The following is a 16,386-nucleotide window of genomic DNA, read 5'->3' as shown; positions in this document are numbered from 1 at the left end:
AGCCTGCCCCCCACCCCCAGGGTCTGACTCCAGGGGCAGACTTCCTGGTCTCTTGGCACTGCCTCAGAAGTCCCAGGGACACAGAAGACAAAGAGGCAGACACCCAGCCAGGGGTCCTCCCTGCTTTCTTCCAGGGGGTCTTCATTCTTCAGTGCCTGTCCTGGTTTACCCCTATGACCCAGCATGAGCCTTTTCAAGAATGTAAGAAACTGGACTCCCAGTTCTCAGTCCAGCTTAAACCACTGGTCCCGCCCGCCATGCTCAAGAAAACGAGAAGTCCCTCAGGGAGCATCTGTTGGGGAGCTTGTGGGCTTTCTCTGTTTTTCCAGCTGCTGATCCTTTTCCCTCTCTGCATTGCCTCCCTGACTGCCCCTGCCTTTCCCATCCCACTTAGGCATGGAGCACCTGGAGAACGGGCCGAGCGTGTCTGTGGACTATAACACCTCCGACCCCCTCATCCGCTGGGACTCCTACGACAACTTCAGTGGGCATCGAGATGACGGCATGGAGGGTAGGTGGGACCCAGTGGCTCCCAGCCCCTATCCAAACTGCACAACCTCTGCTCACATGACCTTGCTTCTCTTGGCCTGCTGTCAAGAGATCTGGGTTCGAGAGGAGGCAGAGGGGAAGTCTGAGGTGCCTCTGAGAGTTCACAGTCCACTGGGGGAAGATAAGGCACATATATGAATATATTAAATAAAAATGAGGACAGAGCCAAGGAAGGCAGCAAAATGGCCACAAGGGGGTTATTGTGGAAGTGTATTGCTGCAGCCAAGTAAATTCCATGGACAGTGAGTTCTCTGGGATTGGCAGGGAGGGATTTTGAGAGCTGGAGTGATCTGGGAAGACTCCTTGGAGGACGCGGCCTTGAGTGGAGCTTGAGATACCCCCCGTTGTGCTGCAGAAACAGCATTTGTCACGTGTGTATTAAACCCACTGCTGGGTTTCCTCAGGCTCGCTGCCTGAGTTCTCTGGGGTCAGGGTACTAGGAACAGAGACACAGGATCTAGGGCCTGCAAGCTTTCATCAATAGCCAACAAAAACGTTTGAGAGCTGGGAACAAACTGATACACTCTGAAATTTGAAAAGAAGCAACAGCATTGAAATTAATACATGTTTAATTTAGCTACAAACCCAACATTATGTCAAATCGTCCACTGCAACTCAGGTCATCTCTTGAGAGTTCTATTTATGTATGTGGTTTATCTGCATATGTGTAAGGAGACATGGGGAGGGCTCTGAAAGTGAGCATGCCCGGAGCCCAGGAACTCTTGAGATGCCCTGTCTGGGGTTTGGCCACGAGCTTCTTTTCTTGAGGTGGTCATAGGACCGCAGAATGTTGGAGCTGGGAGGACCTTCGGGATGGTCCAGCCCATTCCCGATCTGTGTTCAGGTGGGGTGACTGAGACCTCTCCCAGAGGCAGAACCTCCTGATTTGCCCCCATGACTCAGGATGGCCCTTTCAAGGATGCCAGCACCCAGCGTCCGGCTTCTCCTCCCAGCTGAAGCCAGTCCTGGGTAGGGCTGTGCCATCCTGGGGCCCCTGGGGCCCATGGCAGAGTTGAGTTAGAGACAGGCAGGCCTGGGGGCCTCCCCCTGCCCTCTTTCCTCTACACAGCGCTGTCTTCCGTCTCCCTCCCCAAGGTTTTGGGTTTGATGATTCCTCTCTGAAAATCTTTGGGCCTTTTCTTGAATAAAGATTTCTCCTCTGACCTTGGGGGCACAAGAATGTGCACCAAGTTTCAGAGAGAGGTGGGATGAGGGAGGGTGGTTGGGCTAGAATTTGGGGACTTGCTGAGAGCACATTTTTTCTGTGCAATGTCGAAAAGTGGATGGCCTGTCCTCACACCTGCCTCAGTTCCCAACCCCTTCCTGGGGTGCTTTTCCTCCCCCAGGGGCCCAGCACCCTTGGATTGGCCAAGACACCCCACCAGGCCCCTCCGACCCCCCAGGCTGCTCCCGAAAAGCACTCCTCCATCCCCTGGCGCTGAGCGGCCAAGCAGAAAGCAGAGGTTGGAGCGAATTTGTTCTGAGGTCTCAGTGGCTGCCAGCCTAATTGGTCGTTGTGCTGGGGATGTTTGCATTTTTAACAAGAACACTTGGCAATTGGAAAGAATTTTTACTGTCTCTCCATCTCTCCTTGGTGCACAGTCAATGCGATGATAAATGTAGAAACATTTAGTAAACTATAAAGTGCCAGGCAAATAAAAGGTAAAATAATTAAGGGCGAGGAGGAGATGTGGGAAAGACGGGGCTTAGGATGTAGTTGGCTGTGGGGGAAGGAAGAAGAGCAGACGGTCAGAGTGGGAGGCAGCCCAGGGACAGCAGAGCCGAGAGCGGCTCCCCCTCTCGGCAGAGGGCCAGCTTCTCAGCCTCCAGACAGGGCCCCTCTGTCCTTGCAGGACGAGCTGACCTTTAGCTGGCCAAAAGATCCCGCTGGTTCCATCCCTCTGTCTGAGGGAATGGATTAGGAGGGAAAAAAGGAAGGGCTAGGGGGCAGAAGAGGCAGCCAGGACCTTCCCTCACCAGCCCTCTGTCCCCTCTACCTGCCTGTAGCAGCCTTCATGAGAGGCAGTTTAGCATGTGGTTAAGAATGCAGCCTCTGCAACCAAACTACCTGGCTTCAAATCCTTTGACAAGATACCGCCCCTTGGGGCCTCGGTTTGCCCTGCTGTGAAATGGGGATTCAGTCAACAAATCATTTTGAGCCCCTTGTGGGCAGCATGACCTGAGGAGGGGCTGCAGGCCGTGTGTCCTCGGGGGTCCCTGACACATTTGTGTCAACTGTGGCCAGCATGTCAGGTTATTGCAAGACATGGCTAAGGGAAAAGGCCTGGATTTATCACGCACCAGCCATGGCACCAAGAACTTGGTAATTGCCATTTCATTTGATGCTCCCAGCCATTCTGTGACTCTTATTATGTTTGAATGGGGAAACGGAAGCACAGAGGGGTTAAGTAACCTGCCCCACTTGCCAAGCCAGTCAAGAGCAGATCTGGGTTTCAAGCCACCGCGCTGCCCACCATGCTATCCTGGGTTGGCTGACGTCCCTAGGGGCCAGCTCTGGGCATCTGGTTTTGTGGCAGTACCTGGGTCCCACTGAGCCTAGTACCTCTCTGGCTGCTACCTCTCACCCACGGACAGAGAAGTTCACCCAATCCTGACTGTGAGAAAGAGGGAGGGTTAGGCGAGGGGGGTGCGCTGGAGCATGGCACCCCAGAGGCCGTTGGGCTCGCCCTGAGGCAGGTGTTCAGCAAGACTTCAGTGCAGGCAACAGCTGAGCCCCTGCCCCACCCACAGAGAAGAGTGTGCGCCGCTCACTCAGGAATGCTTCTGATGAGTGGCTAGCCTCTCGAAATAGGTAGAGGGAAGGGTGTCCAAGGTGACCTGGGGCCATTTCTGAAAGTGGCCCCCTGCCTACCTCTTCTATTTCAGGCCCACTGCGGGAGGGTGATAGTAGGGGCCAGACCATTCCCTCTGGAGCCCACCAGGAGACTCAGATGGCGGGGGCAGGGAGCACCCAGCCAGGCAGTCAGCAGCAGATGTCATCTCTGGCCTGCATCCTCTAGTGTGACCTGTGTCCCCACCTTGCCCTCTCCTGGCAGTGAGGCATGGCCAGCACTGGGCTCAGAGCTCCTGGTCCCCTAGGAGGCCCTCCTGCTGCCCCTAACTTAACCATCATCTCAGAAACTGCTCTGCGTTTAACCCTTTCCTCACTGCCTGCAGTCCCCCAGACCAACTCCAAGTTCAAGTTTACAGCTAGCAGTACTGTGACACTTAGAGCCTTCTCCTGAATTCTGTTGAATTTCTGTTCTCTGAAGGCTGATTTCTCAGGCTCAGGTGGCCAGGCTAGTCATAAAACCCAAGAGGGAGGGGGCTTGCCAATGGGGCAGGAAACCCCCATGTATGGACCCGCCTTGGCATTAGCTCAGCTCAGCCTGTGCCAACCCCATTTCCTGGAGGAAGACCCTGGAAGTAGGCTGAGGTTAGCAATCTTGTCCAGAGTCATGAGACAAGAGGTGGAGTTGATATTGGAATCCAAATCCCTTTCTACCTCCCTTGGAGCTCAGCTTACCAGCACCCCGGAACCCACACCCCTAATCCATTCAGGTGGCTCCTTCAGGAACATTGTCTCACTTCGCAAGCCCTAATGATGACAGGGACTCACTACCACACAGGGAAGCCCGTTTCATGGTGGGACGGGTCCAGCTGTGTCTCTCTGTAGCAAGCTGAGGCTGTGGTGGAGACTTTGGGCTCACCTGCTCCTGGGCCAGGAGCAGGGGGACATGATGAGGGTGAAGAATCAAATGGAAGCTCAATAATAAGGACCCTCCAACTGGACAAAGTTGTCTGTTGTGGGACAGTGGCCAGGAGTGGGGTGTCTGCCATCTTGGGTACCCTTTATTTCCAGAGCAGTGCCTTCTGCTGCTTCTCATGCCTGAAGTATTATTAGTCTGCTCAGGCAGCACAGCAAAGCACCACAGACCCGGGGGGCTTGTGCAACAGAAATGAATTTTCTCGTAGTTCTGGAGGCTACAGGTCTGAGATCCAGGTTTCAGCAGGGTTGGTTTCTCCTGAGGCCTCTCTCCCTGGCTTGAAGATGCTGTCTTCTTCCTGTATCTTCACATCGTCTTCCCTCGGCTTGTATCCTTATCCTCATCTCTTCCTATAAAGACACCAGATATATTGGAGTAGGGCTCACACTAATGATCTCTTTTCACCTTAATTGCCTCTTTAAAGGCTGTATCTCCAAATACAGTGGCATTCTGAGCTGCTGGGGGTTAGGATTGCAACACAGGAATCTGAGTGGGGCAACAGTGCAGCTCTTCATACCTCAGAAGGAGTTTTCTGGGTCACATGTATTTGGATGCCCCAGGCCTTTGATCCTGAGTAGGGAGGAAGGGGAGGTCAAGGATGGGTGATGGGGAGAGGTCTGGTCCCCTCCTTGCAGGAGCCTCTGCCCCTCTCCAGTTAGGTCTGGAGCCTGCCAGCTCAGTACTCTGGCTAACACCAGTTTTGCAGCCTCCAGAAGCCCCATTAGCAACTTGGCCTGAGATCTGACGCCCCGTGCCCAGATTCCAGGTCCCCATGGGTAGGGGTGGCGCTGTGTTTTTGCCTCTGCTGTATAGAGCAGGCTCCAAATTCCTCCATAGTGTTCCAGGGCAAGCCTTCTCGGAAGCAAGCCCTGAACCAAGGGATGTGGGCTGCCCTCTGCCTCTGAGAAGCCTGCGGGCTGACCAGGCCTGGGTTCCTCCCTGCCTTCTCATCCATCCCCACCTTTCCGTGACTTCCTTGGACATCGGTTGTTTAGAGTTTCTCTTGACTCAACAGAGGATAGGAACAGGGGTTGGGCAAGTGAGGGGTGCTCTCAGAAAGTAGATTTCTCAGGGACAAAGGACAGGGTGATGCAGGGGAATGACAAGCCTCCCAGCCTGGCTGACAAGGGTGAGGGGCTGGTGTCCACCCCACTTCTGGGTTTCTCCTGTTTGGCAACCATCAGTACTTCCTTTGTTTCCATGGATAATCCCACCAGAACTGGGAGCTGGTGACAGGGGGCCTTGGTTTTGTGCCCAAGCTTCTCAGCCCTCAGAGGAGATCTTACAGTTCTGCAGGGTGCCAGTCCACTCCCCAAGTGCTTTTGTCTGGGTTGGGGAGGAGCCTCTGCCTGGAGCCAGGAATCCCTATTCTGTGATGACTTCTTATGAGCTGGGCTTATCCAAGGACTCTGTGATACTTTTTTTTTTTTTTTGAAAGAGGAAAGAGGGAGGGAAAGAGATACAGCAAACAGGCAGAGACCAAGAAGGAGAAAGAAATAAATAGATGAGAGACATGGAGAGATAGACAGGCATGCATAGACATTGGCCTGGGAGGCAGAAGATTTGGGTTCTGGATGTCTCTGGTAACTCCTTCTCCATAGGTCCTTTTTACTTCTTATGAAATGTGAGGGCTGGAGTAGATAGTATTTCTTTCCATTTCTTTGAGCTCAAGCATTGTGTCTTTTCGTGACGTGTGAAGACCTAAGAGGGTCCTGCCAGGCTTCCTTCTGAGCCCAACCCATGGGCTCACAGCAGGAAGGAGCATGGCTTAGTGGTTTTATCAGTCAGGAGAGGCTCAATTATGCCACAGTGACAAATGGTCCCACCTTCTCAGTGGCCTCACCCAACAAAAGCGTATTTCTTGCTCATTCTATGTGTCCACTGGGGGTCAGCAAGGTCTCTGTTCATCACAGATACTCTAGGCTGAGGGTGGCTTCATCTTGCAGGTGCTTCCTTTGCTGCTGCGGCTGTGGGAAGAGGACACCATGACTTGCACACTGCTCCTGCCTAAAACTCACATGCTTTCCTTCTGCTCATGTTTCATTGGCCAAAACAAGCCACACACCCATGCCTAGCTTCAAAGGGAGCAAGGAAGTTGTGCATAGAAGATGAGAAGCTGGAAATTAGGTTGAACAGACCAATCTCTATTCTAGGGATTGAGGCCGGGGGACCCAGAATCAGAAGGTCTGGTTCTATGCTCTATTGTTTACAGGTGTGTTTCTTGGCCAAGTAACTTTGCCTTTCTGAGATCCAAATGTCTTAATTGTAAAATGGGTTCAATAACAGTACTTTCGCTATAGCATTGTCTGATATACAATGAGGTAATATACATAAAATGTGAAAAGCAGAGTGGTGCATGCCATGCTGGCAGTGATTTGTGTCTGTTTTTATTATTATTGAAGTGCTGGAGGAGAGAAGATACAGATGTGATTTTAGCCCTCTCCTCTTTAGAAAAAGCCCACATTCACCATGTCCCTCTGCTCTCTGGGAACCATCTATAGCTGGCTCTGTGCTGGGAGCCCCACTCTTGGGAGTCAGGAGACATGCCTCTGACATCAACTTGCTATGTGACCTTGGAAAAATTACTTCCCTTCTCTGGTTCTCAGTTTCATTATCAGCGAATTGAGGATAATGGATTTCAAAAAGGGCTTCCAGCTCCAAAACCCTAACAGTGTTGAGGACGCTGATGCTGACGATGACCATGAGATGAGAGCACTGTGTACTTTCTGCGTGCTAGGCACCACTGACTGTATGTCCTCTTGGTTAATCCTCCCCAAACACCTATAGGTGGGTGTTGTTTTGTACTTATTGGGCTGAACAAGCGGAACTTGAAGGATGTGATTAAAATGCTACTTGCTTTGTATACTTCTGCCCTTTAAGTCTACCCTGTTTCCCCTTCCCCCAGATGACATTAGGGCAAGTTTCATCCCTTTTCTAGCCACTCTCAGGTAATACAAGGTCCTTCAGTTGGTAACAAATAAATATGCCTGGTGCTGGTGAACTTGCTCCTCCCCCTTGTCAGCTCCTATCTGGCTGCTAGCTCTGTGTGTGTGTGTGTGTGTGTGTGTGTGTTGGTTGGGGGGCGGGGGTGGTGATGGTGGTGGGGAGACTCAGTAAGTTTTCTTTCTGTTTTCCTGACATACGTATTTAGGGTTAGGAAGAGAAGAAAGGGGGAACATTCCAGAACATTCTTTCTTGCCTGGTGAGGTTGCACAGGCATGCTCTGTGTGGAGACAGAGACACAAATGATATCTCTTGGGTTCTTTGCCAGTGGAAGATTCTGGAGGCATTGAATGCCCTCTGGCTTCTCTCCTGAGGCACTTCTGTAGGTATTTAGGAGACCCCGTCCAACTGCCCAAAAGTCTTTCATTCCCTGTTCCCTTTGGGTGGCGAACGTGGTTCTGTTCAGATGCTCAGGACCCCCTTCCTCAGCCCAGTCATCCCTCTCTCCCTCCAGCCTCATCCTGCTGAAATCTCTCACTCCTGCAGGTGGCCCTCATGGACAACATTTCAGGTAGCCCAGGAGCTGGCTCTCTCTCACCTTGGTCCAAAGTAAACCATCAGCACTTCTGGCCCCCGCAAAGACCTGGGTTGAGGTGGCCAGTGTGCCCCCGCCCCTGTTCCCACAGCACAGTTAGGCCCCTGTCTTTCACATCCTCCATGCACCCTCAGGTGCCTGCTGAGCCTCTGAGCAGACTCACTGAGATGAGGGATACGCCCATAGCAAGGTGGGACTTGCTGCCAAACACCATGCTCTCCACAATTCCTCTTACAATCTTCCACTTCCTGATCTTTTTACACCTTTAATACATATGTTTGTGCGTGGTGTGTATGGTGGTATAGTTTGGAACCACAAAACTGTTTTCAGCCATCACTCTCTTTAAACACTTAATAGCTGTGTAGATATAATTTAATACCACAACTTCACCTGTTTAAAGTATACAATTCAATGGGTTTTAGTGTATTTAGGCTTGTACAACCATCACCATAATCTCATTTTAGAACAGTTTTATCACCCCCACCCAAAGGAACCTTATAACCAGCAGCAGCCACTCCCATTTCTGCCCCCAACTCACAACCCTAATCTGCTTTGTGTCTCTGTAGATTTGTCTATTCTGGACATTTTATGTGAATGGAGTGATACAATATGTGGTCTTTTGTGTCTTGTCTCTTTTACTTGACCCAGTGCTTTCAAGGTGCATTCACATTGTAATATGTATCACTACTTTATTCATTTTTGTTGCTGAATAATATTCTATTGTAGAGCATACCATATTTTGTTTATCCATACATCACCATCAATTGATGAACATTTGCATTGTTTCAACTTTTTGGCTTGCATGAAGAATGCTGCTGTCAACTTGTATGTGCAAGTTTTTGTGTGGACTTAGGTTGTCATTGCTCTTGGGTAGATAGCCAGGAGCGGAATTGCTGGATCACGTGTGTCATCATTTGAGGAATGGCCAGACTGTTTCCCAAAGTGGCTACACCATTTGGCGTTCCTACCAGCAATGTATGAGACTTTCTCCTCAACCTCACCAACACTTACTTTCTGTCTTTGGGATTCTAGCCATCCTAGTGGGTGTGAAAGGGTATCGCATTATGGTTTCGATTTGCATTTTCCTAAGAATTAATGATGTTGAACATCTTTTCATGTGTTAATTGGCCATTATGGTCTTCTTTAGAAAAATGCCCATCCACATCCTCTGTTTACTTTTTAAATTTTTGTTTTGTCTTTTCATTATTGAGTTGTAAGCATTCGTTTTATATTCTGGCAACAAGTCCCTTATCAGGTATATATTTGCAGATATATTCTGTGAGTGGTCTTTTCACTTCTTGATGTTAGTCATCTCTTCTGCAAGGCCTGCATGGTTGTCCCCTGCCTTAGTTTTGAAATGTATCATTCATTGTCCTCAGGCCTCTTTTACAACTGAGACCGAAGTACTTTCACATTAACATCTGGTCACAAATAGTGTTCCCATTTGATAGATGAGGAAACTGAGGCAAGTAACAGCGATGTTAAGGACCTTGTCCAAGGAAGTCTTCTGGATAAATGGTGAAGGCAGGATTCCAACATGGTGGGTCTGCAACCAGTCAGGGATCTGTACTGCTACCTGTCATTTTATGATCTTCATCTGTAGCCCAAAATGCTTTAGGCTGTGTGGCCTGATCTCTTTCCAGCTTTAGAAGAGGTGCCTGGATTAGCCTGGAAAGGCTGCCCCATTACACAGAGAGGGAGGCCGAGTTTCAGATCCCTGGATGGCAGAACAGCAAAAAAGCCCATGAGTTCTATCTTCCAGCCAGTCCCGGGCCTATGTAGCCCTGTGTCCCTTCATCTCCTGGGGCCCAGGCCAGATGGGAGAGTGGTGAGAAGGTGTCCTCCAGGTTCAAGAGTGAGACACTTCAGCAGTGGGGAGCAGAGTCCCAGCGCTCCCTCTGGGTGGGGCTGTGGGAGGGAACTCATGTGCACCACACAGTTTGCCTTTGATGTATTTTCTCAGGGTCTGACATTCTTGCCGTCTGAACTTTTGAGTAAGACGTGGGAGAAACCAGCAAGAGAGGGGAGTACAGGATTGCAGGTGGTCCCAGATAACTCAGGGAAATAGTCCAAGGTTCCTGGGGAGTGATACATGTGCCCCTTGTATCTGAGCAGAGGACTTCAGGGGTGAGTTTCTATATGTGGGTGCTGAGAGCCTAGGATTCAGCCCTGAACTGATTTTTGTTGGGAAATGGTCACCTGGCCTCCAGAGGGGATAGCCCCTTCTGGCCTGTGACTTCAAGGTGGTGGGGGCAGTAGCAGGGGAGGGAGGAATTCAAAGATGCTACTGAAAGCTTCTGTCCTTGATCTATCACATCATACAGGACAAAGGGCTGAGATACTAGCAGGAGAGGTTTGGGTTAGCCCCCTGGTAGAACTTCCCAACTGTGAGAGGGTGAATCAGCTGTGGCAGGGAGATTGGTCCTCTTGTCCTCTTGGCCCCCTTGGGTAGAGATGTTGAGGGACAAGAGGTGTGGATGTTAGTGTGTGCTGGTCTGCATAGAGGCCAAAACAGAGGCCTGGATGAGACAGCTCCTTGAGGAGGATTCTTGGTTCTTTTGCCTCCTCCAAGAGGAGAGTCCTCTCCTGACTCACTGGCACAATCAGAGTCTTGAGAATTCAAATACAAGGCAAGCCTGACCTTGCGGGTAAAAATATGACACCACTGACCCGGTATCCGCCAGCCACCTGCTTGCACTGTTCCCTGTCGAGCAGCGCTGGGTTTGTCTCAATGCCCTTGGACCCTTAGCTGGCCCTGCTCTGCGAGGCAGCTGGCATGCTTGGGCAGCAGCCTCTGCCCATGGAACACACAGTAAACCAATACCCTCCCGAGCGAATGTGCCTTTGGTGCTCTGTAATCTCTGCCATCAGGTGCAGGCTGGAAGGCCGGAGCCACGCTCAGAGCTAGCCGGAGCTCTGGGCACAGTCTGCTCCCTTGTGCTCAAATATCCAGATCGAGGCAGGGGTCGGGGGAGTGTGAACTCTTTCCCCTCAGTCTCCCTCCCTGTTTCCTCTCCTGCCAGACCTGTAGACAAGTGCAAGTCATCCGGACCTGTCAGGACCCCAAGATACTGACTCGAATTATATCCAATAAAAGAAATTTAAGCTTCTATCAAATACTTTTTCTTACCCACCTAAAGCTGCTTTGCACCCATCATTTCCTCCCTCTCTTCTTCCTTTCCTTCCTTTCTTCTCCAGATACTTAACTGATCCTCTGCTAGGTGGTGGCCACTGTGCAAGTCCTGGGGATACAGAAAGCTGTGCCCTGGGGTTGTCTGGAGATGGGGTGGGGGTGTCAGCCCGGTGCTGTGTCCACTCTGACCCACAGCCTGTGGGTAAGGGGCTCGGGCAAGTCCCCTGTCTTCTGGGGATGATTGTGATCAGAGGGGCTGCCTTTGCAGAGGGTCTGCATTTGAAGGACCCCTGGGAGGATAGACGGCACTGAAGGCAGAATTGTTTTTCAGATTAAGAAGTGGCATAAAAATGTTGCTCAACGTCTGGAAAGTGAAAGGAAAGAGAAACAATCAAATCTGACTGGCTCCCTCACACAATTGCTCTGGTCACTGTGGTGGGGTGGTGGGATCTTAGCAGGATGCTGGAGGTGGTGGAGGTGAGCTGAGGGCCAGGACACCCTTGCAGGAGGCCAGGGAGGCGAGAACAGTTGCAGTGTGGGGCCAAGGGAGGGGCTGGTGTTCCCTGGGGCCCATGCTGCTCCCAGGAGCTGAGCTGAGCTGAGCTGTCCTGGAAGCTCTCATCAGAGTCCTGGGGCTCCATTCCCCTGTCTGCTATTGAAGGGGTGCAGGGGCCTCTTTTCTCCTGTGTTTCGTTTTCAGTTTTTCAAAGCAACCTTTGCAAAATAAGGAACACCAAACCCGCAGTAGATGTGTCCACAGAGCCTGCATTTCTTGCCCTAGTGAGGGCTGAGGGCTGCCTTTCCTCACTTCCTCCCCATGTGGCTGCCTGGGGAGATCCACCAGGCCACTCAGAGTCCCACGCAGGTGGGGGCGGGTTGATGCCACCCCTGGCTCTGGTGGGTGTGTGGCTCCCACAGTGGGCTTTCTTGCCTTCAGCCTCCAGTCCTCCAGCCTCCCCATTCAGCTCACAGCAGCATCTAGCCCTCTGTGGTGAAGGTCCTCTTTCTAGATTATTCCAGATGATTCCTTGCTGGATCTATTCAGACCTTGGGCGCTCCTCCCTGCCTTTTCAGAGGTTGATTTGCTTTGGCAAAGTTGAGCTTCTTCACTCATTGTCCTGGCCTGGCTTTGGGGCCAGTCTCTCCATCAGCCTTGGAGAGGCGGCATCCTCCCTGGAGCCTGCCTGCATCTACCCACCGCCTCCCCTGCCTGCTACCTGGCACCCCATCTTCCTGCAGCAGAGCCCCTCCCTCTTGGTCCACTCTCCAAGTCCCTGCTTTCTGTCTGATGGATGGTTCTGAGGCCGTTTATGGGAAAAGGTTTCAAGGGATCTGGGGTCTGGCAAATGATCAGTCCTTTTTCCTTTGATAACCCTCCCTCTACTTCCTCAGCTGCTCATGGATGATTCATCCCCTGTAAATCTCCTTCTTTCTTCTCTATGTCCCTCTCCCAGGCACAAGACCTTCTAAAATTCTACCAAAGCCACTGAGCTCACATAGCTTCAGTAATAGGCTGCCTCCTTTAAAATTAAGGACAGTGTCTTAGAGTGGGCTGGGAAGAGGCGGAACCTACGTCATTGGGAGGTGATAGTCTTTAGGTGGGAAGATCCTTGGGAGGTCCTGTAGTGATTGCAAGCATGGTCTTGGGACTCAGGCTGTCTGGGCTTGAGCCCTAGCTCTGCCTCTTGCCTTTTGTTGACCTTGGGCAAATCATTGAGCCTTTCTGGGCCTCAGTGTTCTTACCTGTAAAGTGGGGAGAAGGCTAGTACCTGTCTTACAGCATTGAGAATTAACAGAAATAATCTTTGGACGCCTAGCTCAGCAACTATTATACAGGAAGTCATGACTAAGCATTAACTTTTGCTAATACCGCTACCTGACCATGGGTGGCACTTTATAAAATGCTTCCCCGAGTTCACCTTCAACCATCCCAGTTCTTGAGCTGGACTTTGAACTGAGGCCTCTGGCTGCAAGTCCAGTGTTCTTCCCATTATACAGAACTAGGTGTCTGTGAAGCTTTTCCCCAACATCATCTAAATACCGGGCTCCATCCCCAGGTGTGACCCACTCCCTCTGCTCAGGGGTCCTACCTCCCTGGCACTGGTCATCAGTGACCATCAGACTGCAGGTTATGGCCTCCTCCCTTTGAGAAAGCACATCAGCATGCAGGAGGGTGGGAATGACATGAAGATAGGCCTAACCTTGAGTCCATGCAATCGAAGAAGATGAAGAGAAGGAAAAAACCCACATCATCTATGTTCTTTGGTACATAAGCTGTTCTCAGTCATATTCGCTTCTTCATCCAACAGGTCTTTACTGAGTGCTTACTCTGTGCCGGCCACTTACTGTTCCAGATGCTGGGGACGGAACAATGAATGAAACAAAGATCCCTGCCATGTGGTGGTTCCATTCTATTGGAGGCAGACAATAACACACTTAAAAACAACCATAATAAGTAACTGACAGAGCCTGTTAGAACTTGAGAAATACTCTGGGAAAAATGGAGCAGAGTAAGGGTGATTGGGAATGTGGGCATTGAATTAGCTAACATTTTTAAAAAGGGGAGTTGGTCAGTCCAGGCCCTCTGAGGAGGAAACACTTGAGCCAAGACTTGAAAGAAGTGCAGGAGCTGGCCAGACAAATATCTAGAGAAGAGTATTCCAAGCAGAGGTAACAGCAGGTGCAAAGGCCCTGAGGCAGGGGCCCGCCTGAGATGTTTGGGAAGCCAGGAAGAGGACAGCGTGACTGAATGGAGGTTGTGTTGGGAAATAAGGTAACGGGGAGTAGATCACCTGGGGCCTTGTAGCCATAGTAAGGATTTGGCTTTGGCCTCAGCCTCTTTATTGAATGATACATTGTAAAGATCTTTCCATAATAGCAGGTAAAGAGTCTTCTCATTTTGTTCAGCTGCATACTATTCCACTGTATGTGTGTGCTATGTTTTAATAACTAGGTTTTTAAAAACTGCCTTTAAATCATAGAAACATTTAAGTTGTTTCCAATCTTTTGCTGTTTCCAAAAGAATGCTGCAGTGAGTAGCGCTGCACATATACCATCTTCATTTGGGTAAGTCTATCTATAGGACACATTTCTGGAAGTGGAATTGCTGGGTAGAAGAATATATGAAGAAATAATTTTTATAGACAGGGCCAGACTGGCCTTCATAAGGATTGTATTAATTGATGCTCCCAGCCAGTGATTTGGTTAGGGATGAGGAGGAGAATCTATCCCCTCACTTCCTTTAATATACACCCTCCCATATGTGAGATACTGTTAGGTACCCATAATTTTTTGTACTCCTCCTGACTCTCCTGTGACCTGAGTTCTCTTGTGCCTATTTCGCAGATGAAGAAACAAGCACAGAGAGGTTAAGTAACTTACTGATGTTTACACAGCCAGGTAGGGATAGAGCTTGGATTCTGACACCCACCATTTCTCAGCATAACATTTCTCATCACTTCTTGCAAGGGTAGGAGTCCTGAGGAGCCCTGCCCTGCTGGCCTATGCAGTCGGGGTTTGAGAACCTAGGGAATAGGAACTGAGTTAATGTGGGAAGCCTGCCTGTCCAGCTCTGCCCAGTGCTGTGCCTGTGTCCTGGAGACACGTGCAGGCCAGTGATGGGGAAGGGAGAGGCCAGCCCAAGGGATCTGGAGCCACAGTGGCTGAGCTGGTCAGCCCCAGCCTTCTCCCTGTCCCCTCCCTCTGCCGGCCCCAGTGGAGAGGCTCGAGAGGCTGTGGACTAGCTAATTCTGCTCTGGGTGAGGAGCTGCCTGCTGCTGTCTGCCAGGTCAGCTTGCTCCGGGGATTGAGTTTCAGCATTTCACTGATGTAAATAAATCAGCCTTTCGATTGCCCTGCATGGCCCTGGGAACCTCTGCAGCCTGGCGTGTATTTACAGACTTCCTCTAAGTCCCCTTTTCTGTCCTAGCCTCAGGGGCTCCGTGGCTCCTTCAGAAACAGCCTCATACAAGTTTGGAGCCTGAAGCCACCCGGGCAGGACCAAGCAGGAGAGGAGAAACAGGACCGCCGAGTTCAGAGGCTCTGGGATCCAAACAGTGCCTGGTAGAGCATCTTCTCTGAGTTGTATCCTTGAGGATCAAGATCCAAACAGGACTTTAGGGATCACCCATACTTGCCCTCTGCCATTGCACAGTGGAGTAAACTGAGGCCTGTCCAAAATCACCCCTTAGAATTCTGGCCCCTTGGCTCCCAGTCTGCTGCTGCTGTAGCCAGGCAGCGTTTTCTCTAGGTCTGTTTATTACACCATGGCTAGTTAGAGATCTAGGGGCAGAGTTGGAGAGGTGAGTTTTAGCTGCTCCTGGAAGGATGGAGGTCTGACATTCAGGAGAACTCTCTTGCCTTTGGGGGATCTGAGAAACAGGAACAGGTGCCAGGACTAGATATTCTAGATTTTCTGAAAGTTGAGGAGAATCCTTCCACCCCACGCATCTGTCTAGGTGGGATGAGTGACCATGGCTCGTGGACATGGGAAAACAAGGCAACTTTTAGAGGGTTCTGACAAGGCCCTGGCTCATTCTTGTGCAAAGGGGACTCAGGAGTCTCACCCCAAAGTCCCTTTTCTCCTGCCCCTCTTTCTTTGCTCAAGCATTATTTGCACTCACAAGACTATCTCTCAGGGACCTGGGTGTCCTGCCTCAGACACTCCTGGTTCCAGGACACTGGACCTCGGTTGTTCAACCCCTGGGCCATTTATCTCCCTGTGCCCTGTTGATGGGTGTGGGGAGCTTCAGATTGCCCAGTCTTTACATCTTTACAGGCAGTCGATGCCCTGGCTGCTTATCTGGGACTTATGCCTTTGATTGCTTAAAAAAATTGTTAGCAGCAAAGTGTTCTTTGATGTGTGTTCTTCTCCTTCTCCAGGGGCAGTGAGATCAGATTTTGATATGAAAGCTCAAAGCTTCTCAGATCTCTCCTTCTTCCCTGCCTTCCTCTCTCTGTCTGTACATTGCTTAAGAACCTTTGAGAAGCAGATGGGTGCTCCTCATGTGATGCAAAGGTAGAAAGGCCCAAGGGTGGTACCCTGGCTTCTGTCTCCCAAGCAGGCCTGTGCTCCATGGTTTGGTGGCCTCTGCATAAGTGAGTCACTTTCAGCCTAGCCCTAGATGGACTTATTTGGGGAAGGAAGCAGATACCCACCCAGATCTTCCACCCTCCTCTGCACCTACTCGTACATGGTGCCACATGGACCCCTGTACTCATAGCCACCTCTCACACATGGAACCACATGGACCCCTCTGCTCACACCCACCTCTCATGCATGGAACCACATGGACCCCTCTAGTCATAGCCACCTCTCTGCGTGGAACCACATGGGCTCCTCTGCTCATAGCCACCTCTCACACATGGAACCACATGGGCTCCTCTGCTCACACCCACCT

General features: G+C 50.8%; 1 protein-coding gene across 2 annotated transcripts in view; it reads left to right on the top strand.

Moving 5' to 3' along the window:
• Positions 1-16,386, top strand: part of TNS1 (tensin 1) — a 203,906-nt gene that overhangs the window by 122,527 nt on the left and 64,993 nt on the right. For both annotated transcript variants that reach the window (XM_011964571.1, XM_011964572.1), the window contains one exon: positions 395-511. In XM_011964571.1, the coding sequence (XP_011819961.1) occupies positions 395-511 (117 nt within the window). The remainder of the gene's footprint in view (positions 1-394; positions 512-16,386) is intronic.

This window comes from Mandrillus leucophaeus, unplaced genomic scaffold (assembly GCF_000951045.1).
Source record: "Mandrillus leucophaeus isolate KB7577 unplaced genomic scaffold, Mleu.le_1.0 Scaffold70, whole genome shotgun sequence".
Classification (NCBI taxonomy): Eukaryota; Metazoa; Chordata; class Mammalia; order Primates; family Cercopithecidae; genus Mandrillus; species Mandrillus leucophaeus.
The sequence above is the reverse complement of the archived record's forward strand: the minus strand, read 5'-3'. Positions and strand labels throughout refer to the sequence as shown.